Here is a 27,208-nt window from a genome sequence, read left to right as displayed (position 1 = left end):
TCTAAAGAGCCACAGTTGGGAGCTGCAACTGGCGTAAAACAGAAAGAATCTTAGATTTAAATTCATCTGGAAGCCAGAAAAAAGACACAAATTCACACTAATGTCACTCCATATCTACCTGAGGTGCAAATAAGCACAGATAAATATACAGCTCAACTATTTATCTCATACACAGAAATTCATGCTAATATTTTCTTGTTATTCTGAAAATGTAATCGTCCAAATGTGAGCAGTATATTCATTTTGCATTGAATTAGGCCTTGTTCTGACTGTAGCTTTCTCTGCTTAAGACATGTTGGATATTATGCAGCTTTTAGGAGCATTCTTTAGACATGTAGACAGAGCATTTTACAATATATTTGCTAAAGTCATGTTTATTATCCGGGTTATAATTCTCATTTAGGGTTTTTAACAGTTTGCCAAACATGGGCTCTTGTCTATTTATAGTCACTTTTGTGCATCGGATACAAACCAACCAGGCTGGAATAGACAAGCACGACCAAAGGACCCACTTCACATTACTGATCAAAAGGAGAAACTGAGCAACAGTACGAGATGACATGTGCAAATCTGCTACGTTAACATCTACAAGAAGGTAGGTGTTTTTATGTTAATCAGAATACACACACTTACACTGAAACAGAAATGTTAAAGGATTTTTCATTTTCATTAGCCATATGAGCAGCTTATTATAAAAACTGCCCTTTTCTGGATAAGGGCAAAAGAATATTTTGTGCATGTTAACATAGTCACTGTAACAAACACAAATGCAGACTAAACACATAAAATATAAACAGACACTTTATCCCTACACAGCATCATTTCTCAGTAATCAAACAATAAACCACAGACCACATTAGAACACACTATTCCTCTGTAAAAACTAAACAGTTACAGAGTTCAGAATACATAAATCCCAGTCCTAGGTGGACTCAGTACAAGCTTTTTGATGACAGGTATCAGCACCTACAGTATAAGCTGTAATGTATCCACATAAATAAATTCATATATTGAGAAAGTCTAATGTTTGTTACTCTTGTCCAACTATTTACAGTTGTTCCCTTTAATCAAGAATCATTTCTTAAAATGTTCCAAACATTGGGTAGGCGACAGCTAAAATACAGTAGTTTTGGTGTTTCTACATGGTTGTAGTGAGCTTATGTATTTCTTTCTCAGCCTCTTCTATTCAGATACAAGAAAACAGGTCATATGTGCTGAACAATAAAAGCCCACATAATAAATCTGAATTAAATAGCTACAACATTACTAGAGTAATATTTAGTCTGACCTTTGTTCCAATGACAAAAAATAGCCCAAACAAAAAGAAACATCTGACATGTGTTGAATGAAATCTAATGGAAAACAGGCAGAAAATGAATGCAGTGGATGTATTTCTTTCCTGAACAAGAAAGTTAAAGGAATGTTAAGTGCAAAGGGAGGTCACACTAAGTATTTGACACTTTGGTTTGTAGGAGCAGTTGTTTTTTTTCTTCTTGAAACTTGTTGCACAATTTTCCTGTATAACCTGATTGTATCACTGTAGAAAAATAAAATAAAATAAAATAAAATAATGTAGAGAGAGATTTTCATTGTATGATCATTATGAGCTAAAATAAAAACCTAATGGTGGCTTGAGACTTTTGCACGGCATTGGATTCTCTTAAATATGTTTCACAAAAAAGTAAATATTATACTAAATATTTTAGTATGTTAGGACTTATGACGGCTCTTAAAGCTTGGTTGAAATCACTGTTTCATTTGTAAATTAAACAAAACAAACAATAAAAAGAGCACAAAGCAACAGAACACATGTAGAGACCGTTTGTGGACACTATAGTTAAAGTTCACTGTGGTTTTTCAGGCTGTGAATTAAAGCTCCCAGAGGTCGTCTGACAGGTTTGACATGTGCACCAAAATCTGCAAACACAACTGTTGAACAGGTTTCACCAACCCAAACAAACATGTGCGTAAAGAAATGCAAACAGTAGCAGTGTTCACCCCTGCTCTGTCATTATAGTTAAACAAGCTGCTTCTGTAGCCTTTTTCTCTTTAATCGAGACATGGAAGAAAATGTAAGAACAGTAATTACACAGTGTTATCTCCAACAAACTACACACAGCAGGATGTGTAAGTATGCACCTTATAGCAGAGATAATCCACTAACCGTCATCAAACCATTCCTCCTCCTGCAGCCGCTCCATTCCTTCAACTCAAAAACACTCCACCAATATTCTACCGCACCCTTCATTTTCAGCTCTTTACGTGCCCCATATGTTTTCCTCTTTAACAAGCTGCCCTGCTTTCGTTAGGAACAACCAGCCTGGACATTAATCACCCTAAGCTACACGAGCACGCAAGTGAGGTAAAGAAAGTCATTCTACAGCGTGGCCGTAAACTCTGTCCAACACATCTGGAGGCTGACCTGCTGGAGCCTGGCCCAGCCCAATGGTGGAGCTGTGCCAGGCTTAGTCCGTGCCAATAGTTGTCATTACTGCCATTACTGCTGACGCTAATGTAAACTTGTCTCTCATTTGCATGGAAAGCCTACAGGACTGTGACGAAGCCACTATCCACACTTCTTTTTTGTTCTTTAAAGGTCTAAGTCAGGGGTGTCAAACTCTTCTCTTTCAGAGGCCACATTCAGCCTTCAAAATAATAACATAATAACCTATAAATAATGACAACTACAAATTTTTCTCTTTGTTTTAGAGTAAAAAAAATTACATTAAATGATGAAAATATTTACAAACTACCCAAACAAAAAAGATGTGAATAACCTGAAAAAATGGAAATTTCTTGGGAAAAAATAAGTGCAATTTTAACAATATAATGCCTTCTACATGGGCATTATGGAATGAATCTAAAAAGGCACACGACATTTAGTAAGAGGCAGAATATTGTTAAAATTGCACTTAATTTTCTTTAGACATTTCAGGTTGTGCATGTTTGCTGAAGTTATTCACATTTAATTGTTAAAGGATAGTTTGTTACTGTGAATATTTTCATAATTTAATGAGTTTTTTTGCAATAAAAGAAAGAGAAAAATTTGGAATTGTCATTATTCATAGACATAATGTAATATTATTTTCTTGGAATGCCCACAGGACTGTGACGAAGGCACTATCCGCACTTCTTTTTTGTTCTTTAAAGGTCTAAGTCAGGGGTGTCAAACTCTTTTCTTTCAGAGGCCACATTCAGCCCTCAAGTCGACCACACCAGTAAAATAATAACATAATAACCTATAAATAATGACAACTACAAATTTTTCTCTTTGTTTTAGAACAAAAAAAATAACATTAAATGATGAAAATATTTACAAACTACCCAAACAAAAAAGATGTGAATAACCTGAAAAAATGGAAATTTCTTGGAAAAAATAAGTGCAATTTTAACAATATAATGCCTTAATTTATCATTTCTACATGGGCATTATGGAATGGATCTAAAAAGGCACACGACATTTAGTAAGAGGCAGAATATTGTTAAAATTGCACTTAATTTTCTTTAGACATTTCAGGGCGTTCATGTTTGCTGAAGTTATTCATATTTAATTGTTAAAGGATAGTTTGTTACTGTAAATATTTTCATAATTTAATGAGTTTTTTTGCAATAAAAGAAAGAGAAAAATTTGGAATTGTCATTATTCATTGGCATAATGTAATATTATTTTCTTGGAATGCCCACAGGACTGCGATGAAGGCGGTGTTCACACTTCTTTTTCGTTCTTTAAAGGTCTGAGTCGGGGGTGTCAAACTGTTTTCTTTCAGGGGCCACATTCAGCCCGATTTGATCTCAACCAGCAAAATAATAACATAATAACCTATAAATAATGACAACTACAAAATGTTCTCTTTGTTTTTAAGCAAAAAAAAAAAAAATTAAATGAGGAAAATACTTACAAACTACCCAAACAAAAAATATGTGACTAACCTGAAAAACTGAAATTTCTTAGAAAAAATAAGTGCAATTTTAACAATATTATGCATCAACTTATCGTTTATACATGTGCATTATGGATCGAATCTACAAAGGCACAAAACATTTAGTAACAGGCATTATATTGTTGAAATTTTACTTCATTTTCTTTAGACACTTCAGGTTGAACATATTTGTTTAGGTTATTCACATTTTATTGTTCATGGATAGCTTGTTAATGTAAATATTTTCATAATTAAATGTTATTTCTTTGCACCAAAACAAAGAGAAGAATTTGGAGTTGTCATTGTTTATAGGCATAATGTATTTTTTTTTCACATTAAACAAGAAGAAAATTTGGAGTCATAACTTACAGGTTATTATGCTATTATTTTACTTGAGATCATATTAGTCTGTATGTGGATCCTGAACTTAAATGAGTTCAACACCCTTGACTATTAATATCTTCAGTGAAATTTTTGCACTTTGTAAATTCATCCCACAGGCTGGATTGGACCCTTTGGCGTGCCAGTTTTGGCCCACGGGCCGTGCGTTTGACACCTGTAGTCTGAGTTAAAAGTAGTTTCCAGAGGAGGAGGGAAGAGCAGGTTGTGTTATCGCTTCAGAGGTGAGAATGTGAGTGGTGACAGCCATGGGAAAGTGGACCTGTCCTCATGTAGTCTGAAAAGACACAAGCATGAATGAGCAGAAAAGGGCTGTAAAAGTAAAAGTTGATTTTCTTTTGAGACAACACTGATATCACAACGTGTTACCTGAGAGGAGGAAGCAGTGTGGCTCATATTTAACAGACCCTGGAGGCTGCTCTCACTTCATGCTACTCAGCTTTCCAAAGGGACATCTAAGGACTTTTAAGCTTTAAAAAAAAACAAAAAAAAAATCCCTTCTGCACCCGGTGCCAGTAGTAGGCATATAAATAATTCGCAGTGTAGCTTTCATACTTCCTCTTACCCACAGGGAAGCTTATTTTAAGTACAAACAATGGATTCATATTCAGATCTCACTAAACACGGCGTCTGGTATTTAACATTTTACTACAGTGCCAAAGAAGAAAAGTGCATCACCCGACACCTCACCCTCAGCCCATGTGATGTTGATTTGGTCAGTGTGATGGGATGGCAGGTCACTCCCAACTCACACATTTCCCACTCTATCTAAGAAGGAGGTGATGAACTTTTGAACTTGGCAGAAAGCAGGAAATATGCTCATGAAAATCTTGTGGTTGCTTCATAGTTTTTTTTTTTATTACTTTATACATAGTTTTTATAAGCACATTTTACCTTGTATATATATATACTAGTGCCTTTTTTATTTCTTACTGTTGCCTCCTGAATCATTGCATTGAATTTTCATTTTGATGTGACTAAATGATAAAGTCAATGTGTGTAATGTCTATTTTTATTGTATTTCAGTACTGTTTTCTTTGGTGATAATGTTGTGAACACACAATAAAGCAGAAATGGAGTAGCTGTGACTATATAATCAGCCAAAGAGCAAAACCTCCTATCTGAAAAATGTACTTTGTTGCACAATTTGATTTGTTAATAACAATAAGAAATAAATAATACACTGTGCTTTGGACTATATTATAATTTACACATAGCATTCTGCAAGAAAACAGCAATATTTTTTAGTTTCTCAAAAAATACATTTTTCAGATAGAAGGTTTTGCTTCGTCAAATTTGTGTTCCACCTTGGGAAGAATAGAGAAGAGCAACTAAATCTGTTAAGTTTATGTAAACACAGACACACAAATACATACAATATGCAGGGCAAAGCAGCCTGGGGGCCTCAAAGCTACACACAATGAAACAGGAAAAGGCTTACTTAAGTGTGTGCTGGAGTAACATGCTGAGTAAGCATGTGTGCCATATGACTGCCTCTATGTATGCATGCACATTCATAAAACACACAAATATGCAAAACTGTGTGCAGACCCACAAATGCCCTTTCCAGCGGTGCAGTAATATTATACAGAAAAAACAGAAAAGAAGATAAAAATGATAAACAACTGGAAAAATTAACAAGCCAAAACCTCAATAATCCCATGTGCACTTTCACACAACTTTTACCCTAATATTGTAACTGTTATATTTTACATTCAGCTCAAAAACAATAACTTCCCTCCAACACTTAATGATCTGCTTCCAAGACAAGAATGCATCACTTATTCCAGTACTGGCTTAGAAAAATAATTAAAGCACTAACAATTGGACTCGCATCTTCACACGCTTTTTGGCAGTCCACAATGAAAGGACATCATTGCGGACAGCGTGCTTTACCACATATTCCACAAAAACAAGTTCTCTTTGACTTGAGGTTTCTGCATTTGCATTGAGTGCTGCCCAAGGAATATCAGTGACTTCCTGGACTTTATTCCACAGTGATAGTGGATGGAGCCAGACCTAGCTTATAGAACTGGAACAGCTGTAGTTGTGGACACGCTGTAGTTCTGGACGTGGAAGACTAGTGTATTTCTTCAGCCCTGTCCGCTGTTCAAAAGAGTTAAAAATCACTTCTTGTATCCTTTAAGTGGTGTTGGAGAACAACCACTAATTACACCTAATTTTAATGGCACATTTTGTGATTGTTTCACAGTGATTATGTTCCCTCACCACTGCATAACTCTATGGGATTGTGTTAAATGGAATATGACCACCTTTTTTTTGTAACTAACCTTCCAGCTGGGGTAGATAGACATGTAATTGGCCCAGTGTTTAGTCTTTCATCTAAATGGTTGATCCTTGACCTTGAGTAGCACCGGCCCACAGAGCTGCAGACTCAGCATAGAGGTGACCACTGGTCCACTGGCTTGCCTGTTTTCAGAATACCTGACCTAGTGGCCCTATGAAAGAGGCTACAGTGGCCCAGGAGTCCCATGCCCTCATTCAATCACCTTCATGAAAAAAGTAGTGAGAGAGTTATCAGATAGTGACAGCAGTATCATCTTACCAACAAAAAGAAATAAAAAAAGGAGAAGGTGACAAAAAAAAAAGCAAAAGTGATGCTGCAAAATTTCGGGAGAAGAAAAGAATATCTCTAGCAACTGAGGCTGCAATGAGTAAACAAAGTCTGATGACGTTTGCTGCAGGGGCCAGGGCTAATAGTAAGGTGGCTGCTGCTTCAGCGGGTTCCTCAGAGCAACAGCAGGTGGTATGGGACCAGTGCAAGTTTGACAGTAAGTCTGATGAGGATGGAGATGGTGAAACCACTAGTAACATGGTACACGAGCTGGAGACTGAAGTAGAAAATGTCGAGGCAGACGTCACACCACGTGAAGGAGATGGTGATGTTGTAGTAAGCTGAATAACACATATGCATGCTTTACTTTCAACACTAGGCCTGTGTGTATGTACATTAACAGAGAGAATCGGTACAGCACTTGCATGTAGGCTGTGGTAGGCCAGTCTGGACCAAAAAGTCCAGGGCTAAATTTATGTCCTAGTCCAGTCCTGCACCACACTAAGTGTTAGAGCAGCAACTAAGAAAAGCTCAATGAACTAGCGTCCATTGGTTTTTGTTTTGTTCCATTTACACATACTGTGTTAACACTGTTGTGGCTGAGGTTACAAACTTAATACAGCAAAAGTCAATGACCAGAAATGTCTCAAATACAAAACAAGAGGAAAACAGAAAATTAAGGCAGAAGGCTTGGTCTCTGCAGGTGAATACACCTCCACACACTGACAAAGAGGGAGAAGTGCTGTTTGATGATGATTAACATCGTATGAGTCAATATATTGTTTTGTTTTGAGGAAAATGTTTTGTGTTTTGCTCTCTCCTCTATTAATGTCTGAGTAACTGCCTGTTTCTATCACATGCAGCCAGTTTAACTCATAAAGACCCACTGGTATGTTTGTGGCAGTTCCCACATGATTTTTTCTCTATATTTAACCTCTCTTAAGTGATTCATCACCATTTATTATTTATTCTTATTTATTAATATTATCCTCTTTATTTTGAGTTTTTTCCGGTGTAAATCATGTATTTTCTGATATTTAATTCACTGATCATGTAGATGTTCATAAAAGCTCAGAGTAAGTGCAAAGGTTATTAGATCTAATCAGAGAAAACTGAAGAAAAAGTGACTTTGTTAGTAAAATACATAATTAACTGAACATAAACCAAGTGTCTCCATCCATTGTCATTATCAGACTCCATGGGTTTTACTGGCGAATCAATGTTAAAGAAGACGACAGTGTTTCCATGTTCACTACAGAGCCTCTGAACGTCCAAATGGGTCATATCTGATGAAAAGATGACAAACTGCATTTTACACTGATTATTACATGCATTGATAAGATTCGTGGATCAACAGGTATTAAACAGTTTAGATCAACAGATGGTTTTGGTCACCAGTGGCTGTTTGGGTCTTTATGGGTTAAAGGCCACATGTTTAAATCTTCCTTTTCCTGCATGAGATTAAATTTTTAAAAAATTAAGATGAATTTATCACCTTATGACTAACCGAATGAATAATTAGTGATGATGTTCTCTAGATAATGTCAAGTGGGAGCATAAAGCAGAGAGGCAGTTTCTATCCTTTTTAGGTGTGCAAGCTGTATATTCTAAATGAGGCCTATGCATGAGTGAGCTCCCATGTCTCCAGATGGGGGCCATTGTGTGCCCCTGGGTAGGATTTGAGTGGCATTTGTTTTGGGGGGGGGCAAAGTGAGGATTTCTTTTCACCCAGAGAAATCAAGTAGCACGACTTCAAAGCTTATCCAGGGACTTAAGAGTCTTATAACAGTCAGGACAAAGTTACAGATGCAAAGAACCACAGACCGCTTAGGAATGGAGCATTAATGTTATCAAAGTTTAACTGTGTGAATATCTGAACACATTTTACAATATTAAAGTACATTCATGCTGTAGATTGAATTGTAATGTAAAGAAACTGAAAAGTTTTGGACCGACAGGAGATATGTGGAAAAACTGGGAGTAGCTCAGCTAATTAAACACAATAAAATACAATTAGTTGAAGAATGTCTGTATGAAAACACCGACTTCTTCATAACAGGTAATGTTTCAAATCATTCTAAATGAACACACTGGGAGCATGACAGATGGTTTGGATGAAGGGGAACGTCAGCTCATCTGTTGGGGCTGTGAAGGTCCAGCAAACTTTAAAAAAACAGCTGGGATGTTTTGCATTAAAGCAAAAGCAAACCGCGTGGAGTGGAGAAAAGTAGCCTTACATTAAATCACTCTATTGCTAATATAAAGATCCATCCTGGCGTAGGCTTTTCCATACATCTGCTCTGACGTATAGTGGGTTCTGGCCAAATAACTGGGCCCAAATCAAATAAAACAGACATTTCTACTTGTCCGCTGAGCCTTTTTCTGGGCCAAGACCCAAGCCCTGCAGCCATTACAGATAACTACCTCACAGGGTTATTTCAGATTTAACTGGCTTGGACCAGGTTAACAGAAAACACAAAGCAGCCCTAATCAGAAGCGAGTTCATGTAATAAAATGTGTTTGTGCAGGGGAAGAGGATATGGAGTGGGCTAGAGCACCATGCTCTCAGCTTAATCATAATGAGGTGGCTCTGTTAAAACGTTGACAATGTCTCTGATATTTCACGATGCATGCAGCCTCCTCAGTGCTTCGGCCTCCTTCTGTCCCACACATTTGCGTAATGATGAAAATATTTCAGAAAGTGTGTGGATGCAAGTCTGTCAGAATGCCCACAAGCACGGTAGCAGTAACTGAACAAACCTCTTGTATGAGACAAGATTGACAGTGACACACACTTCGAACTCTCTTTCGGCTGCCTGTTAACAACACTTTGTGTCTTATGATATCATGAACGCTTATGGCTTTTACACACTGGCTGTGTGTGTTTGGTGGGTGATTTAATGTGACTATGTTTTGTTGTTTTTTTTTAAATTTCTGCAAGTACTTTCACAAAGAAAAGAATATTACGCAGTGAATAGCAATGCTTTCCTTCTGAATGGAGTTGATTTTTCTGAACTTCTGCTTTACAGATAACAGCATCAATCAATCACATTGTGTGGAACAGACCTGATTTTTATGTTTCTGGACAGCTTGTACTATATTATATGAGAAAGGACATTTACTGTTTATGGATTTCTTTTCCCATTCATTTCAGCACAGTCTAATCAAGTGTAAAGACTGAAATGTAATTCTGCAGACTGCATATCAACAACATCTTTAAACCCTGTGAAAGTACTACACATCATTAATGTGTCATGTAATGAAAAGTAAAGTTCACTTTTATTGTCATAAAGAAGTCCACCCTCTGCATTTAACTCATCTTAGTGCACACAGTTAGCAGGGGGCTGTCACCATACATAAGTATCTTGATCAAGGATACTGACAGGAGAATTAACCTAGCATACATGGTTTTATAGCACAACCAAGTGAAAGAGGCTATGTTCAGACAGCAGGTCCTAATGCACTTATTTGGATATTACACATTAAACGTGACTTCTATCAGTTTTTAGCATGAACTGAATGCGACCCTGAAGTGGCCTGCATGCACAAAAGAGGTCCTGACTTAATACGTGACCATGCAGGCATGCATTGTGTTTATAGAAGCGACACCCCTGGGACACAGAATTGTGACTTTTGTTGCATTTCAATGATGTAAAGGTTGGATAAATGTGACCTGGCCGTTCAGACTGAAGTTACATTGCAAAATAGCAGATACGTATCAGATTTAAGACCTCATTTGAAAGTGGCCTGGGTCGGATTTGAAAAAATCGGATTTGTGCTGTTCAAACTGTCTTTAACAGATCGGATACAGGTCACATATGGGCAAAACAATCGGATTTGGGCCACATTTGCCTGCAGTCTGAACGTAGCAAAAGTGAGTGGAGCTTTATAATACCCACACCCCACCGCACAACACTTTGCACTTTGGCAAATGATAGCCTGCCTAGTCAGGGATTCATTTTGAATTCTAATTAAAGATAATTGTAAACTAGATTAAAGAAAATTACTGTTCTTTTTGAGTAGTTCAGTCAAACCACAACAGACATTATTCTGCCAAAGTCTTAACTTCAATCTGATTGCACTTTGTTTGGTGAATTGGGTGAATAGTCCTTGAGAAATCAGTTGGATAATTTTTAAATTGGCAAATGAATAACAAATCCAAAAAACTGAAATTCAGCCATGGCTGTGTCAAATTTAAAAAGAATCGGGTGAATAGTCTTCGAGAAATTGGTTGGACAAAAATCTCAGACAGACGGATGGACAAAAAGATGGACATTATTCCTGGTATTACTATATTCCCCCACCCTATGATTGGGTGAGGGCATAAAAACAGCAGGAGGGCCTGGAGTCAACCTGCCCGGCACATGGAGAACATACAAAGTCCACACAGAAACCGGGAATCAAACTCTGAACTTTCTTGCTGTGATGTGAAAGCACTAACCACTGCGTTTGGAAGGGACACTTGTTACACATCTACCTTCTTAAGAGTATTCTTTCATTCTGTAGCTTGTTGGAAATATAAGCGTGATCAAAGTCATTTAGGGGATTTGGGAAATGAAAATATACGAAAATATGCAATTAATTAGAGGCGAAATGGTAAGAATGACTGAACCGTTTGTTAACAATGAAGACATTAATAATAAATGGGTCCTGTGTTGAATGCTCAGGTTGAAGGCTGCATTTGCTTACACTATTACAGAAGCATCTTTTTCCCTTAATTGTGGCCCTTGAGTTGCACAAAATTACACAGTGCAACAGAGGGGCCACAACACAAATTATAGTTTACACTGCAGTAGAGATGGGAATGGAGGATGCGTTTCATTTGAGAACCGGGTTAAAGGGGTCATATTTTGCTAAACCCACTTTTATTAGTTTTGGTACATTTAGTTGTGAATTTGGGGACCCTAATAGTTCATAAAGTTTGAATTTGAACCCTCCAGGTGCTGCAAAGCTATCTTTATATTCATTTTGGAAAAGAAACAAATGGATTTCTACAACCTGTTTTAACCCTTTCATGCATAGTGGTCACTACAGTGGACAGTTATTCTACAGCTATCCTCTTATATATTCATGGGTTTTGTTGTTTTAGTTCCATATCAGCAAACACAGTGGACGCTTATGCATCATCTCATGCACTGTAATTCATACCATTACTGTAATTTTGCTGTTCTTGATAAACCTGATCTGCACTAACATGTTTCAGCATTAATCATTTATTTGTTAAAAAAAAAAAAGTGTTTTTTTTTTTTGCATATTATCTCCATGAAAAGAGTAATAACTAGCATTAGAATAGGTTAAAATGTGAGAAAACATCAGATTTTATTTTATTTCATTGTTTTCATGTCACTTTCTGATATTGGGTTTTAAACATGTGTCTTTATTTCAAAAATTAAATGCATAGATATTTTTGTAACTTCATGAAAAAAAAAAACCAAAAAAACTTGATCACATTGTTTTTTTCATGCCTATGGAGGAATAAAAACACTCAAGAAAAAAATCGTAACTAAGGTTCTCATAATTAATGCATGAATGGGTTAATTCCTGCTTAATTTGTTATGTCTATGACTAGTTACATCACGACATTTGTACATATAAGGTCAAGACTTCCAATGAACATTTCTCCAAGTACACCATAACTGTCTGTCAGCAGCAGCGGTTGTAGTCCATACTGAAAATATGTCCAAACTTTGAGCTGATTACCTAAAATGTTCAGTTGTTGGTTGAACGGGACAGAGCAGCACAGTCAACAACCTGGAGTGGGCGGGGCGTGAAGGGGCTCATTTGCATTTAAAGGGCCAGCGCTCAAAACGACCTTTCTAGTGTCATTACTCAGAAGTAGGGTTGAAGATGGACTTGTGGAGTTATTAATGAAGAATTCAAACCCAAGCAGAGCATTTACAGTTTATGTAAACCACAGGGAAACGTTTTAAAATGCATAATTCCATTTAAAAAAGCAAAATATCACTCCTTTAATGTTGTTCAATCAATTAGAATAGTATGACTCATGTTTATGTTAAATACTTTATCGAGGCTGATTTTTTTGACAGGCTCAAGAAATATAATCAGAATTGCGATATTACCAAGTGCAATATACATAATAATTATTATTCTCATATTCTCAGTGAAGATCAGTAAAAATCACATCATCACTATTTTCTGACATTTTTCTATAGAAATTAAATGTAAAAATGACTCACATCATGACAAGAAATGATCAAAATAACAATTTCATTGAGAAATAAATATTCTACAAACCTACTGGTAGGCTAATTTGCAAAACTGAGTTACTGCAGACAGGAAACAACAGTCCTAAGTGTTGCTTACTTTATTCATAAAGAAAACGAACCAGAAATCAGCCCAGGTAAATAATAAAAAATAAAATCTGACCAATGAGCATAGGAGATGACACTGGTATCTATAAAATCAATTCCATCCCATTCCCCACAATGCAACACTGCTGCAAATATTTGGTGAATCTGAAGCTGTAAAAGGAGCTTCAGATATCCCATACAAGTGCACAGTAAATAGTATACTGCTGAGTAACATAAACCAGTGTAATTTTTTCCAACCACATGCATGAATTTAGGTAATAAAAGTATTGTACTGCCTGCATAGATGTATTCAGCATAGCTTAATTGACCTAATTACCTGGATGTAGGTTACCAAGTTCCCAGCTTTAACCCACTAGTGGTACGTATGTAGGGGTAATCTCCACTAATCCTCATTACAACCTAGAGAATACCTCATCAGACAACTGTGGCAGGTCAAAGGTCAGTGGCAGACAATGAGGTCACCATGGTAACTGTCAGTGCTGAAGACCTCTTCTCCTTTGTGTAATAAGAGAGATGGGAGGGAAGCCTGACAGGAGCGTCTGCTGGGACAAATCACTCTCTAGTTACATTAATCTGGATCCATCAGAGGAACAATAGGGTGGTTTTGTTGTTAGATGGCCTGAACTATAAACTGGTAAATCTACACACATAGGTGCAGATATCAGGGGATTTGTCTTCCCCCTTATGTCCTCCTCAACAAAAGCATAAAAGAAGCAGAGGAGTCTTATTTTGACAATGGCCTATAATGTTCCCCATAAATACAACAATGCATCAGTCCTTTTATCTACAGCTCTGGGTCTGTTTTTACACCAAAACTATGAACTACAAACTTATACTTATAACCACTATTATCCTCACAGAGGCTTTAAAAAGATCAATGCTAGATTTAAACTGTCTTTTTTTTTTTTTTTAATTTTAATCACTTATGGTCAAAATGTATTGTAGCTCTATTCTAGTTTTTAGTCTGCTTCAATATTCTTAAAAATAAACACACTTGTTTGATACAATGGTGGCTGGTTAACACTTAAAATTACATGGGAAAGAATGTTTTTGAATATATTCATTTCAGCAAAACTGTCTCAGAAATAGAAGCATGATATAATACTTATCCTGTGTTTGTCCATTAGTACATTTATTGAAGTGTTTTTATCTGTATCTAGTTCATTTCAGCATGAATATGTAAAGAATGTGTGTATGATAACAAAGATTAGAGAATCACCCTAGCCACTCACAATTGTGTTCTTTCGCTTGTCCTTATGTGATAAGATAATTTTCACTGCAATTGTCAAGTGGCTTTGACTGTGTTACAGACAAGGCTCTAGAATGACCCTAAAGCAAGCGATTCACCTGTTCTGTCACAGTTCACAAAGGTTAGTCCTGCTCAGCCTATTATAATCCTGTTGAGTCTCCTCAACCTTTGTGTTTTACACAGGGACTTCAGTTTAACAGATTATGTTGTGAAACACTACTTGGTTACTCAGCTACAAAGGTAATATAGTGATATAAGTGATAGCGGCTGACTGGTGGTCAAGTGGTCTGGGTGCAGGTTTGCTATTTGGAGATACAAGAGTAAGAGTCCTGCAAGTAATGATATTTTATTTCACAAAAGGTGATAGAGTGTATTAGAGCTGCACAATATATTGTTTGAGCATCATCATTGCAATGTACGTGAGCCCAGTAGTCACATTGCAGGTCCTGCAATGTAGGAGGCAAATGAACTCAACATGTTCTCATCTAATTTCAACCAGGGTACCTGACACACTCTGCGCACAGCAATCCACCAATCACAACTGTTCTAAATCAGTTTGCCAAAGCAGACCACGCACCTGCACATGCAGTGAGTCGCTGGTAACAACATTGAAAAATAAGCAACGAACAAGAGAAAATCACCAAAAACAAAGACTTGGTGCCAAAAAGAAAAGCACCGTCAGTTATCTGGAATTATTTTGGCTATAAGAAGAATGATACTGAAACACATATTCTGTGTCAACAGTGCCTTACACCTGTCGACAAGAGAGGAAACACAACTAATTTGTTTGACCATTTACGTCTGCACCACACAGCTATTGTATCCTCCTCAGTAGTTTTTCATATCACAATATATATCGCGGAGAGTTTTTTCCAATATCGTGCAGCCCTAGAGTGTATGCGTTGGACACTATTGTGGATAATATTAAACAGAAAAAGTTGATCTACCTGAAATTACCACCTGGTGCCTGAATTTGGTGTTTTCTTCACATAAATATAGACACATGTACACAACAAACTGATTTACAAATGACAAAGTGGTGCATAAAAATTTCACCAGACACAGGAAATAAAGTGGTTCATGCTCAAAATTTATAGGAGGAGGAAACCCAGACTGGAACATATAAACAAAACCTACACCCAAGCACACATAAATACACGAAAGTTGATTTATGCACATAACTAGGATTCAAGGGAATATCATCTACATGCACAAACACACTTTAAATATGTGTTATTGTCTGTGTTATCTGTTATCATGTATGTAGGCGGTGCCAGACTAAACAGTCAATGACAACATGAGTTCCTGGATGCCTTTCTCTCTACCAAGCGTCCCGTCTGAGGACTTGCTAAGTGCTTTCCTGATACACTTGTTATCTCAGCTGGGTTACTAAATGCGAAGGAGGACTGGAAGAAGAACTGCAGGAGACAAATAAGTCTGCAAGAGGAGCTGGATTGAGCTGGTGAGCCCACTGGTGACTATTTGTAAAATAGTACAGTCTACCTACAGCTGTATTAAATGTTCCCCTTTGGTATTTAATTACGCTGCAATTAACCAAACTGCATCTCACCAATTCAGTCTGCACAGATAATACTGTTAAATGGATTACCCCTGAGCTCGCCTGCCTTTTACTTCTGTCTGAGTCAAGCTCCATTAAAGCTTTAAAACACTTTTTTCTACATCCTCTGGTGAATGCAGACACCTGGGAAAAGCTCAGTGGTAAATCAGGACACACATGAATGGAGGTGTTTTTCTTTTATCTGCAAGAGCTCCAAGCATCGCAGCTACAGCGTTATGATGACACACCAATCATATCAACTATAAATGCAGTAGTAAGGAGTATCTTACATATTTGGATGTCCATAAATCATGAATCACACAGTTTGTGTTACTGTACCAGTACAATCTAAAGAGATAAAATCCAAACACATAATTTTTGAAACTGTCTCCTGAAACATGAATAAAAGACTTCACAATACTGTGAAGTAGTGTGAGATCATGAGGTGTAAGACTTGATAGATTTTTTGTTGACAATTTCTAAAAAATCAACAGCTATTTTAATAAACAATATCACTTTTGTACAATGTTTTGGAAATGAACAGTTTCATATCAAATGTGTTAAATCTTTCATACATGGATCATTTGAATTAAATGACAAATAACAAAGAGCTGGCTGTCTAATGTTTAAGGTATGTGATAAAGTGTTACTACATATATACATAGGTTTATCTATATCTATATAGACTAACACCAGAAGATTTATGAAAAGGGAATGTATTCTAAAGGGCAGACAGTGTTTTGAAGTAGAGCTGGAGCTCACAGACAGAGTAAAACCCATTCTCTCATTAATTCATAGGATTTCACATTTTGACCAAATACTGTGTCTTGAAAGCTACGACCAACTGGCCCCTTTGATTTAATAGTTCTCATTACTATTGGTTAAGTTTCTCTAAAAGCAATATGACATTCTCAAATGTCACATTGGTTCTGAGAAACACTTTTTCACAATTTTTAACATTTTATTTGCGAAACTATTACCAAATTAATTAAAAATACAATAAATTGAAAATAATCCTTAGTTTCAGCTCTAATCATTGGGAGTTGTGCCAAAAATCATATTTACAGAGAAAGCAACGTATTAAAGTTTCACTCATATTTTTATGATGTATATTTATACGATGTCATTTAATTCTGATTAGGCTAAATCGCTAAAAGTAACGTGAGCTAATGTAATGCTACATACTGCTTTAACATTAGATGAGACAAGTCAAGACAAGACATGTCAAACATATCAGACCTCTCAACATTATACACTGTTGCCCATGGATAAATAACTGGAATAAAATATTTTGACCTCTTCTCATAAAATGACTGTGACAATGTGATTTATTCTTGACAGATGAAGTGTAACTGGGACTCAGTATGTAATCATTGCACCTGATAAAAGGTGATTTCTAATGTGTATAAATAGGACTAAAAAGAGGAATGTGTCTGAAAAACTCAACTTTATGGGTACCAGTGTATGATACAGTCACACAGCAGGAAATTCCATTTTGTGTGTGTACAGTTCACTTGTCAGTATATAAAAAATAATCAATAATTTGGCTCTCTCCTAGATTACTATGTTGCAAAATGGCTTTTCAAATATTATTACTAAAACAATCTAACTTCTAACTTATCTCTGTAGTGTAACTGCTTGTACATTACCAGTGTGAAAACTACAGTAAAACTCCCCATTACATAGAGGTCAAACTGCAGTAATTATGGGCAATATTGAGATTAACAAATACTACTTGAATCTACCATCTTATTTATCTTTTCTTAAAATCACAGAAAATAGACATATGTTTTAATATCTATTTCTGTTAATTCGCACTTAAGAAAAATGGCAATGGCTACTGCCACAGTACTGTGGTGATATATGGCGCACACTACATATATATACAGTGTGCCGTGTGACTTCTCAGTTCAGTGTCAGTTCTGTGCCAGTTCAGTGTATTGAGTGCTGTGCTTCGAATTCTCCACTGTGAACGTTGTGCCAGTGGCTGATTTATATCAATGTCGGATTTACCTACTGGCACCCTTGCCCCCCCCATTTGAAATCTTCAGAGAAAAATAAAAAGCTACTCCAACCGAGAATAGAACCTGAGTCTTCCACATTGCAGTCTGATACATTGCCAAGTGAGCTAAAAGTCCATTGTGCTTCAGTTTGACCTATTTGTCAGCTGATTGCCTTGGTACTTTACAGGACGTAAGTTACCGGTCTAGACATGATATAATGAGGGCACTGATTGGCTCTGTGGTAATAGACAAACCAATATTTTGTGCAACAGTACTGTGACAGTAGCCACTTCGTAAGTAAATACAATTTGTTGTACCTCCATGCTCAATGACTCTGAATCCAAAATCACCATCATACATATTGAACCCAAATGAAATTGGCTGTTATAATTAAGGCTACTGGAGGTGGGAATCAAACAAAAACCACTAGAATATGTCCATGCTGAAGTCAGAATACGGTTACAGTAACTGCTGTGTTGCTTCTACGTTGAGGCAACGAGTTGAGCAATAGTTGTGTCTGACAGAATCATACAAATCATGTATTTAACTCTGTTATCTGGTTGAATACACCTATGACTTTCTGCTAAGAGATTTATTTTCCACAACCTGTAAACAGAATCTTACACCACTTAGTTACATTACTATATTCTGAAAGGCTAAAACAAACATCTAATGCACTTAGGCCCAGTTGTTTTAGATATTTTAAGGCATAACTGTTTCAAATTGTATATTACATTTAAAGGGGAACTATACAAAAATTTTTACCTTAATTAAACAGCTTTGACACATTTTAATGGTTAAATGGTTTTCTGCGGCCCTCTACCTTCCCACTAGTGTCTCTACGGCCAAATATGCTACTTGCAACTTCTCTGCCACCGTCCCAGTGACCTAGATCTCACTTCTCGCGAGAAACGGCACAGTTTACGGCACTATTACACAAACACTCCCCCAGCCAGGTACCACCGGCTAGATATAAACACAAGCTAGCCATGCCTTCATTTCACAGGTGTTTACCATAGCAGAGCCAGCAGAGAAAAGGGAGAGGCGGACATTGTCAGAGGATGGAGGAAGAAGAAAAGAGTGAGTGACCAAACTAGGAACAAGACAAGAGGCTGCCTTGGTCCAGCTTTTGCAGAATGGTGAGAGCTGAAAGAAAAAAAAGCATGTAAAACGGATGCAGACTTGGCGTTTTTGCTGTTGCACTTGTAAGTATCACTGAGATTGAGAATTCTCTATACTCTGTGTATTTCAGTGTATTTGCGCTATTGATGATTATTATTGGCTGTAATGGTGTTTACTCATTTATGAACTCATTTTATGAACAATGCCCAAACCCACAGTCGGAGGGGGAGGGTTAGGTGTGGGTTTTACGACAGTTAATATGTATTTTGGAACTGTAGGGGGAGCTCCATAGAGGAAAAATGCTACAAAAACAGTGAAGAAGAGCCAAAATGGAAAAATCTTGCATGGTTCCTCTTTAAGTCTAAAAATTCCTATTATTTTGGTAAAATGCTGAGGATGACTATGTGTTGAAATGTACTTCATGACCTATTTCATGATGAGTAAATGGAAATAATAATAACCTATGAGGTCTCCATTGTCAGCAGAAAAGCCATTCAGTTGTGCAGCCTCCAGCTCCAAACATGTCAGGACTATTTCTATCAAATTCACTGTAGAAGTTCAGGAGCTCTTACACATCATCAACAGTATAGCTGTGTTTTCATTGCATCTGTGTGTTCATAATGTGGTTGTGTGTGTCTGTACAGGGCCAGGTCTCAGCCTTGTCTCCACTGGCCAACACAAGGCGAGGCCACGAGGGGGCCATGGAGCCTGAGTGAAACCAGACATGTTTATGTGGAAACCTAAACTCTCACTGTGTCTGGTTAATGCTCACTCACTTTCTCACAAACCATGCCCGCCCTTATTTTATAAGTGGTGTCCTCATACAGTATATACTCTGTAACATCTGTGTCCTCTATTTTAGTTGTGTGTTTTAATGCTTTCACGCTATTCATAGATGTTCTCTGACATAATAAAATCAGATCACACTAAGACCGTTACCACACCAACCAGGGTAAATGTGATGAATAAAGTAAACAGGCATCAGATAAACTCCTCTTCTCTTCATTCAGTGAAAGGGTGTGTGAGCTTGATCAACAAGATTGGCCAGCATGTCGTTAATATGACTCACAGTGCATCTACTAACGGCCACTGCAACACTTTTCGCAAAAGGCTTATGCTCTGTTGAACTTTGTTGATTTTGGACAAGTTTACTTTGTCTGAACAAAAGACATGTTAAGCGTAAAGGGAGGTCACAGTAAATACTACCTCCTTGGTTTATAGAAGCAGTTTTTTCCCTGAAATTTTTGTTTTTACTAGTGTACATATTTCACATACATCAGACTGTATCTGAAAACAGACACAGACAAATGCATATGTGTGGACATAACTTTACTAAACCAACAAACCTAATGTTGGATCAGGACTTTGGCACAGTATTGTACCATGACTTCATGGAAGATTAGATTTTTTTTTGTTTTGTCAATGTCAGGTACAACTTTTACAAAGCATTTAATTTACTTTAGGTATTATTTATCCATTATTTATTCATTTCCCTAAGGACAAAGTACCCAGAGAGAACTCACACATACTCCACCCAGAAAAGCCCCGCTGGTCAGTACTGGGATCAAATCCACAGCTACCATCCACCACTATGATGCCATGTTATTTATCACCTCTGTTATTAATTGGAAAATTAACAATAAGAGTAACAAAACCATTACGTAGCTGCTGATGTCTAATGTGCATGGTTCAGCAAAACTGAGGTGTTGAGAAAGAGAAAATATGAAGGCATGAACAAGAGGTACGTTTATAAAGGTTGTTATTTAGTAGCAGTAATAAGAATGTGAATACTAGAAGCAAAGGGAAAGTTGGTTTTTCTTCTTCTAATTCTATTTTTTTATAGCGTTTGGCATCAAGGTTTATTTCTCCTGATCTCTGAGACAAGGTTAGTGAAGTTTACAACATTGCGCTGTCACGCTTCAATGATGGTGATGGCAAAGACTAGAGCATATGTATATTGTTTATTTATGTTTATTGGTATCTTTAGTGTGATCCTTTACTGTATAAATGAATCACCCATCTGCATTGATCCAAAATCAATAAACCAAATGTTGGGCATGAGTCATGGTGAGGGTAATACAGATTAAAAAAGAAAAAAGGCAGAAAACAATAGGCTGATAAATGTTTTCAAGGGAGCTCATACCCTTTTGAAAGAAGCCAAACTCTCTGGCTCTCCTGTAGTTTTGGATTTTGGAGCAAGATCTACACCCGCTTTAAGGATGTTATAGTAACCACAAAACTGTAAAAACCGCACTATTAACAAGCCGACCGCAGACGCTGGCAAGCAGCTGTGATACCACTGTCGCACTTGTTCAGTTTTTCATGAGGTTGTTTGGAGTTGTCATCTGATAAGCTTTCCAGAGCTTTTCATAAGATCATATCATGACATAATAAAATACACGCGCTGTCCTTCGCTATTCTATTCTACTGTTATTCATTTTAATTGGGCTGAGTGCCAGGTTATTGCACTATTTTTTGTCTTGTTAGCCTTAATTTTGCTGGATTATTTGAGTTTATTTGAGGAAATAAAGCCTGGGTATAGTGATTCTTATGCATTTGTCCACACTAAAATGTTCAATAATGCTGCAGAGTAACCTGTAGAGTTTTTATCATGTGTTGTTTTGCTGCTGTTCAAGGAATAACGACAATTTTAGATAACAAAAAACAACTGTAAAATCTGTGACTGTTGAACTCTGTCCTTTTTTGCCAAAGCAATGGTGCAGAAAACAACATTAGGGTCTAAAAGCATGTACAGCTTGATTCTTTGCAGTCTGCCAGCACTAAACGTATCACTGAAGATAAAACAAACAACTTCAGATCATCTTGCTACTGTAATCGGAGCTGCTGGCTATAGATGTCCAAACAAGCAGCAAGTTTGATGTTATAGACAGATATTTTGTCAAAGCAATGGTAGTGTAACAATATTTTCAGTATATTATATAATCAGATTATGGCGTATTGGTACTGTACATGCTGCAGTAATGCCACATATTGCACATTTCTTCACTGCGACAATCCTAACCTGCAGTCACTAAAAACAAACTGAGAGACTGTTCTCCAAACACAAGCACAGGAACTGCTGTACATGTGGGCCAGTGTGATGTCAGTTGAGGGAAGCAGGGAAGGCTACAGTACGGCTGTCTAAACACATGCTGTGCATATGACACATCAACCAGAAATCCTGCACATGCAAAGCTGCGTCTGAGTCACACATACACACATGCACACACACGCACACACTTGCACTGACCCACATTCCACGACATTCAGTAGAATATGTTTGTAAATCCCTGCTTGGCCTAATCTTTCACTCCTTGCCCCCTCTTATGCTCAGAAATAGAGCGCAGAGGTCTCCAGTAATGCTGTAGGTGTTATATAATCAGCCCTAATCTGCTCCTGCCACTGCTACGCCATGCCGGTGTACGCATGCACAGACAAGACTCCACAGACACATGGACCTACATTCACAGTTGTACACGCATAACCTTCCCCCCAGCCACAATGGACACCACTGAACTATGTGCATGCTTATGTAGACAGCTGCTGCTAGCCACACTTATTCCCACTACCTCTCTATAAGTAAGGATGTTGCGAAACATTTCTAAAGGCAGTCAGATTATGGCAATAAGACCAGTTTCAGTTGCATAATATGTCTGTTTTCTTATTAAAGGTTTTGCTGCTAAATCTAATTGACTTTAACTATTCTTATGGTCATTTCAGATGTCTATTTATATGTTTTAACACCAGAACACTGATGAATTGTGTGTTTGGTTTATTATTACATAACAAATTTAACATTCTGTACATCAGAAACATTACTCTAGTCTCGTACCATTGGTGTTGGTGGTCCTGACAAAGCCAAGAAATAAATTTGTTGTGTTTTCTGTTGGTTCTGAGGAAACTCTCTGGGTCTCTAGCTACTAAATATTTCATTTTTAACACACTCCTTGTTTCCCTTTTTCAGTTGGTTGTTAAATCCTGGGCAAGTTGGGGTTTTATTGGATTTCTCTTTTGTTTTGCTGACAATAGTCTCCTGCTCTTGTTGAGAACATTAACTAAAACCATACTGAGTTTTTTGGCGCAGAGTATCTCCAGAGGTAGGTAGGTGTAGTCCACAACCTTGTCACTTATTTCAATGCTATTATTAAATGATTAAAGGTCGGTTAAAGATTACAAGGCAAACACAATAAACAGCCACATAACATTGTCTGTTGTCTGCAAGTCTTAGGGGTTATTCCCTTTGACAGCCATTCACAATACTATTCAGCAGCACTGAGAATGACTAAATTACATACTGTAATTGTTATATGTTATTTACTGAGATAAATCATCAAATATCTCTATATATTTACATTCCATATAAAAATCCACTTCTTTGAATAAAGCCTATATGCAGGATATAACTTTCAGTCTGTTGCGTTGCATCTTTTCACTCTGAAAGAACGCTTTGTTTTTTCATATTTCTAGACAAAGTGAGTCACCAAGAAACTGTTTGCAAACCATCAAGGGTACGAACATTGTTTATGATTGGTTCTCTTATCTGAATTTGCATCATCTCTTTTTCAACCAATGTGTTCTGACATTATTGGACATCTTACGAAGAGCTGAATGTAGAGTTCACTGCTGTAAAGGTTTACACTTACATATGATAATGTAATGAGTTACCTTACTTTGATGAGGTAATTAAAATACCATCATATTTATATTTTACCACAATACATTATATTTACATTTTAAAACAGCTAACTAAGAAAAGTGACCATCCCACAATACTGCCATTCACTGGCCTCCGTAAAAACACCCGGCTGAAATTGGCTTTAATTGCACACACATGCCCATTCATACATCCACAATGTGAAACACAAAATAGCGTATACTTGTACTTCTTACCAGTGATCGAAAGACACACACAAAGACATACACACACAAAACAGACACATATTCCAGCAATGTTTTGAGTTGCTGGTCATGTGACAGTGCTCTCCTCTCTAACACAGAGTATCATCACACATGCTTTACACCGCACATGCATTTGCACATGATCCTATTCTGCATACGCACACGCAATCCAGGAGAACACTTCCCCTTTAATCACTCAATAATCTCTAAGAGGAACACATTATCAAGTTAACTAAAGCACATGAAATCAACAAAATCTATGAAAGTGAAACATTTTGTTTCAACTGTCTGGGCTTCTAAGTTCTCTGTCATCTCTACCAGTGGGCGACTGGGAAACCTCTGTGATCAAAAGCAGGGCTCACCGCATATAAAGCCACTCATTTCTCAGTTTCTTTAGATCAGCTGTTTGTAGACACAAAAAGAAACTCTGGCGTGTTCCCACTAAAATCATAGCCGATCTAAGTAGAAGTCTTTGAACTGACTTCAATAAGAAATCCTGCAGCATGTGTTATCTAAATAATTCAAATGTACTCATACAGTGGATTTAAGCATCACCTGTTCAGCAGAAGCAGGAAGAGGAGTTGACGGGCTTCTCCTCTTCAGTTCCACGCACTTCCTCAGTTTACAGATCTGGTGGCCAGTCCTGCGGTTGAGACAGCAGCTACATTGGCCACAGCTGATCTTCGTCAGGCAAGGCTTGCACATCCCACACCTGCTCCTCTTTTTCCTCTCCTTCCTCTGAGGTTTTGAAGGAAAACATGCCCCCTCTGCACCCCAAGGTCCCGGAAGTATAACCGGACTGGGTTCCCCGTATCCTGTTTCTGACTCGGTGTCAAAAGAAAAAGAGGAGCGAGTGCTTTCTGAGCTGCACGAGAATGATGAACTACAATCCAGAGAATGAGTGGAGATCTTTGGCACTGAGTCCTGCTCTGACACAGCTACCACAACACTGTCTTCGCCCACATTTGGCTCGGCCTCGGTTACAAGGGCAACCGTACTCGACTGAGGAAGTAGAGACAATGACACTGAGGAAAACGGAGACCCTTCCTGGCTGCGGTGCTTGAATGGCTCTTGACAGGATTCACTATCTTTGGTTTGCCGCTCTGCTGCTCTGTAAGCATGTCTGTCCATCTGAGGGATCTCTAATTTTCGTAATTCTCTCTGGTTTGAGTCCCATAAGCCTTTTGGTCTGAGGGAGTCATTACAGATTATAACTGGTGTATTTCTTATCACTTGAGGGGTCAGACCAGCAGGGGAGTCTGGGTTTTGTGGCTTAGCACCATGAATGGTAGGTTGCACGTCTGTGTTGCCATGACTCAGTAGCTGTTCTCCTTTGTGTGACTCTGATTTTGAGGGGGCTTTGGTGGTGGCTGAGGTAGCTGTGTTGGAGACAGGTGCTTCAGACTGTACTGCCAGTCCTTTGCTAGATTGAGGAGGATCTGGAGGTTTAGAGACTGGAGCAGAACTGAGGTGGGAGTCAGCAGGTCTGATGAGGTTGTCCTTTTTATCCATATCTTCCTTTTTATCCTCATTTCTATGCAGACTCTCACTGGTCTCCACCACAGTCTCATCTGGTCTTGCTTCATTCGCCTCTAGGCAATCCCTTTTCTCTGGATGTATTTCCTCTTTTATCTCAGTGTCAACTCTCACACTTTGATCTGTCACTTGCACTTTCGTGTCCAAGTTGTCACCCTCTTCCTGATGGATACCGCCCCCTTCATCTTGCTTCCTATCACTGGCAAGTTGATCTAGCTTATTTCCAGGGATGGGAGAGCTGTCATTTCCCACAATGCTGGACTGGATCCCCACTGCGCTGATACTTGTTAGTGCAGAAGTCTCAGGAGGGCTATTTTTACTGTCTGTGCAGAGCTGTCCATCAACATCATCACCCTCAAGGGCTCCAATCACACCTCTAAGGTCCTCTTCACTGTTATGACTGACAGTCTTTTCGTCTTGCTCAGTTGTAGTGCTGTCGCAGCTGCATTGTATACAGTCTTCCAGTGTGTCATTGCATGGAGGTGAATCAGCTTTAAGAGGGCTCCTCTCTTTAGCATTGCTGACTCCAAGATCTTGACTTTTGATATTTCTAGGGCTTTCACAACTAGTTTTCAGAGAAACTGGAGGGACATCTTCATCCTCACTGGGGCCCAGTGTTACTTTTTCTTCATCCCAGGTTGAATCACTGCTGCTGTTGCTGTTACTGGTGGTGCTTGGAGGCTGGTTTCTTGCAGTCCTGGTCTGAGATGCTGCTGCTCCTCTCCCTGTGCCACGTCTGTTGTTCCTCCCTCCTCTGCCAGGTTTGGAAGGTTGGCATGAAGACAGAGACACCCCCGTGCCCCGCAGGGACTTCCTTCGTCCTGGGGGATCTTCTAACTCAACACAGTGGTCAGGTGGATTGCTGAGCGATCTAAGCCTTGCAGATCCTGTTACATTTAGGGCACGGTTAACTCCACCAGGGGACCTCTCTGGGCCCTGACCAGCTGGCCCACTTGCTCCTCTTCCACGGGAGCTTTTTCCTGACTGAGTCTGGGCCCTAGCTGTTGATTTTTTGGGCTCTACGGGTGTTTTCTGGGGCCTTCCTCTGGGTTTATTGGAGTTACAGGTCTGCCTTTTGGTGCTTATCACTTTCTGTCCATTCTTCCTGGCAGGTGTCTGTCTCCTTGTGGGTTTGGTAGTAGCAGGCATGGCTGAGGGTGTGGAGAGGAGGATTTCTGTCCGCCAGCATGGGAGCTAGATGAATGTTTATCTTTCCTTGTACACACAGTAATATACTTTTCAAAACCTTCCTTCTGTTCTCGCAGATTTGGATGCTTCAGTTATTGGGAAATAACACTGCATGACCTATAAACACAGAAAGCAATAATGTCACCACCTTTGAATTTATTCATGTGGAAGCACAGGCACACAAACATCTGCTAGAAGTTGGTGACTACACACAAAAACAACATGTATACCACAGGTGTCAAATATGTGACCTGGGGGCCAAATCCAACCCGCCAAAGGGTCTAATCTGGCCCATAGGATGAATTTGTAAAATGCTAAAATTACACTGAATTCAAGTTCTACATACAGACCAATTAGATCTCAACTGGGCCAGACCAGTAAAATAGTATAATAATAATATAATAATAATAATAATAATAATAATAAT

At 38.1% G+C, this 27,208-nt stretch overlaps 1 protein-coding gene across 1 annotated transcript in view; it reads right to left on the bottom strand.

Annotated features, from left to right (window-relative positions):
• Positions 1-27,208, bottom strand: part of tet1 (tet methylcytosine dioxygenase 1) — a 59,095-nt gene that overhangs the window by 29,083 nt on the left and 2,804 nt on the right. Inside the window, exon 2 of the mRNA XM_030155313.1 lies at positions 24,613-26,898. Coding sequence (XP_030011173.1) covers positions 24,613-26,742 — 2,130 coding nt within the window. The 5' untranslated portion in view covers positions 26,743-26,898. The remainder of the gene's footprint in view (positions 1-24,612; positions 26,899-27,208) is intronic.

Source organism: Sphaeramia orbicularis, chromosome 15 (assembly GCF_902148855.1).
Source record: "Sphaeramia orbicularis chromosome 15, fSphaOr1.1, whole genome shotgun sequence".
NCBI lineage: Eukaryota > Metazoa > Chordata > Actinopteri > Kurtiformes > Apogonidae > Sphaeramia > Sphaeramia orbicularis.
Note: the sequence above shows the minus strand (reverse complement) of the source record. Positions and strands in the feature narration are given on the sequence as shown.